Source organism: Rutidosis leptorrhynchoides, chromosome 2 (genome assembly GCF_046630445.1).
Source record: "Rutidosis leptorrhynchoides isolate AG116_Rl617_1_P2 chromosome 2, CSIRO_AGI_Rlap_v1, whole genome shotgun sequence".
Classification (NCBI taxonomy): Eukaryota; Viridiplantae; Streptophyta; class Magnoliopsida; order Asterales; family Asteraceae; genus Rutidosis; species Rutidosis leptorrhynchoides.
The window spans coordinates 575038945-575041809 of NC_092334.1; the positions used below are offsets into that span (position 1 = coordinate 575038945).

Here is a 2865-nt window from a genome sequence, read left to right on the forward strand (position 1 = left end):
GGTTTACTATTTTAGGGTGCACGCGTGTACAATGATTTTGGACGGAGTCCAAAACACTTCGTGTATTCACGTTCGAAAACTGCTCGAAAAATTCGGACTCGTTTTTAGACCCTTTATTTTCTTTTCGATGATTCATATGTTCAGTTTATTAGAATTTTAGGGTTTCATTTTTTTCTTATAATATTTCGTTTTAGTTAGGTTTTTTTTCTTCATATAATTGTTTTTAGAAGTTTCAAAATTCAAACAATATGAGGAAGAAGCTCGATACACGTTTCCCAGCGGTAATTATTTATGTAATATTTTTCTTTTGTATTTTTTTTAAGCTTTTGTTGTATTTTGTTTATTAGATGTTTTAAATTAATTACTCATTGTCATTATAACGTTCACAAAATTTGAACATGTAAATATGTTTATATGATAAATTGATAATACAATGGATGTTACTATTGTTACAAAGCTTATTTTATTCTGATTATATACACGTGTTTAGGATATTTTAATTTTAATTAACATGATTTGGTGATTATTTGGGTAAATTAGTATGTCTGAAATTTGTTTGTTGTTTGTTAAATAGGCTAGAATTAAAAAGATAATGCAAGCTGATGAAGATGTTGGGAAGATTGCTATGGCTGTTCCTCTGTTAGTATGTAAGTTTTAACAATTGTATGTTGGTCTTCAATTGTTTTTAAAACGCATTAATTTTTCAACTTTGTAATTCATAGATTTTTTTTTATGGTATTACTCGACTTGAATTTGAATGCAGCTAAAGCTTTAGAATTATTTTTACAAGATCTTTGTGACCGGACTTATGAAATAACGGTTCAACGCGGTGCAAGGACTTTGAATTCTATGCATTTGTAAGTACATTGGTGTCAATTGTTAAACGTCATTAATTGGTCATACTGTTATATAATGTTGAGTTATTTTTTTATTTTATTTTTTGTTAATTTATAGGAAGCAGTGTGTACAGAGTTATAATGTGTTTGACTTCTTGAGAGATACTGTTGTTAAGGTTCCTGATCTTGGTTGTTCTGAAGGTGCTGCTGCAGGGGATGACAGACCTACAACCAAACGAAGGTTTGTGTGATTTTAATTTAAAGTTTATTAGTTTATAGAACAAAATTGTAAGCTCAATGTGAGTGATATTGTTTGATACTTTGGTTTGAACAGGAAGATTGCGGATGATGAACATAATGACGGTGATGAAGACTTAAAAAGGGACAAACAGGTAAGACAATATACGATTCATCTTATGTTAAAGGGGTGTTTGGATTTGCGTTTTGAAAATTGATTATGCGCTTTATATAATCATAATCAAATAATCAGCTGTTTCAAAACGTGATTAAGATTAATAGTGTTTGGATTTGATTATGCTGTTTGATATCGTAATAATCAGATAATTAGTTTTTTAAGTGTTTGGGAAATTGAATTAGTTACTAACTTAACATGTAAAAATACCAAAATGGACATTGTTAAAAAATATTATAAGTATACTAATTTAATATGTAATAATACACATTTTATAAATTGTGTAAATCATTAATCAGACAACACACTTCATTTGAAATTTATAAAAAAACAAAAACGTTCAAATGAATACTAGTTGAAAGAAATATTGTTTATTACGAAAAAATATAAATACATGAATGACAAAATATCAAATGGTTGGATAATGGCAGCAAAGTGGATAATGTATATTGAAGAGATCGATAAGTCAGTGTGCGATGAGGTAAAATAGAAAAGGGCTATATTGGTAAATTAAGTTGAGGGTGAGAATCCCGTTTGCAAACAGCAACTACACACCTACTTCTCAATTTCCACGTTTTGAAAGTATAAAAACGTAAATAATTGATTTTTGTTATTTGTTTACCAAACACTTAAAGTTGCTTATTTACGATATCTAAACGCAATAATCAAAAAATCCAACTCAAATCGCAAAGCCAAACACCCCCTAAATTAAAATTATGCAATTGAGTTGTCTGAATTAGGTTGACCCCAAAACATATGCTATAAGACTATAAGCAAGAATAACATGCTCAACAAATCATATTATAAATATTAAGAGCACAATAGATTCTAAATAAAATTTATTTATTTATTTAATATTTTTGTAGTTGCAGCCAGAGACTACTAATGCGAATGGGAGTGGCCGAGGAAGAGGAAGGGGCAGGGGTAGAGGCCGTGGTAGAATTAGTCGAGCAGAGAGAGAAGCGAATGCAAATGCACATAATTATGAAAAACAAGAACTTTATACCAATTTAAAAGAAACTCATGCTTCATCTGTCAACGTTAGAAACTTTGACCTGAACTTAGACTTGGATGAGAATGGAGACACACAAGCAATGTCTACGACGCCTATTACTCCAGTGGTCCCACCACCGAGACCAATTATTGAAATTAAGACCGATGAGTATCCTGGGTGGTCGTTGGAGGATGTAGAGAATATGGCCATTGATCCTATCCATCTTGCTAACTTAAATAGTAGGGTAGATGAAGATGACGAAGATGATTATGATGAAGAAGGGTGAGTGATATCTTGACGTGAAATCTTTTTTTAAATGACGTTGTAGATGCTGACGTAGATGGACAAACAGATAGGCAGAGGACTGAAGCAGGAAGCAGGTAGGTTTGTTGTTTTCTTTTCTTTATTTTTAGTTATTTTGTTGGTTTTTTTTATGTTGTATGACAGTTGCACTGAGAATGTAAATACTAGGTGGATTTTTTTTATTGTAATTTATTTTTGATGTTTCTCTGAGTTTGGTTCAGAAGAAATCCATGGTTGATTGAAATAGGATTAGTTGGTTATAAATTGCTTTTGTTACTTTTCAACGAGATAACGATTATAGATGTGTCAATTAGTCAATA

At 30.8% G+C, this 2865-nt stretch overlaps 1 protein-coding gene across 1 annotated transcript; it reads left to right on the top strand.

Moving 5' to 3' along the window:
* The first annotated feature begins 248 nt into the window (after nucleotides 1-248).
* LOC139893215 (uncharacterized) lies at nucleotides 249-2528 on the top strand. Its single transcript, XM_071876365.1, has 6 exons — nucleotides 249-281; nucleotides 575-647; nucleotides 764-857; nucleotides 955-1077; nucleotides 1171-1228; nucleotides 2121-2528. Exons 1-6 carry the CDS (start codon nucleotides 249-251, stop codon nucleotides 2526-2528), a joined length of 789 nt encoding a protein of 262 aa, XP_071732466.1.
* The last annotated feature ends 337 nt before the right edge of the window (nucleotides 2529-2865 follow it).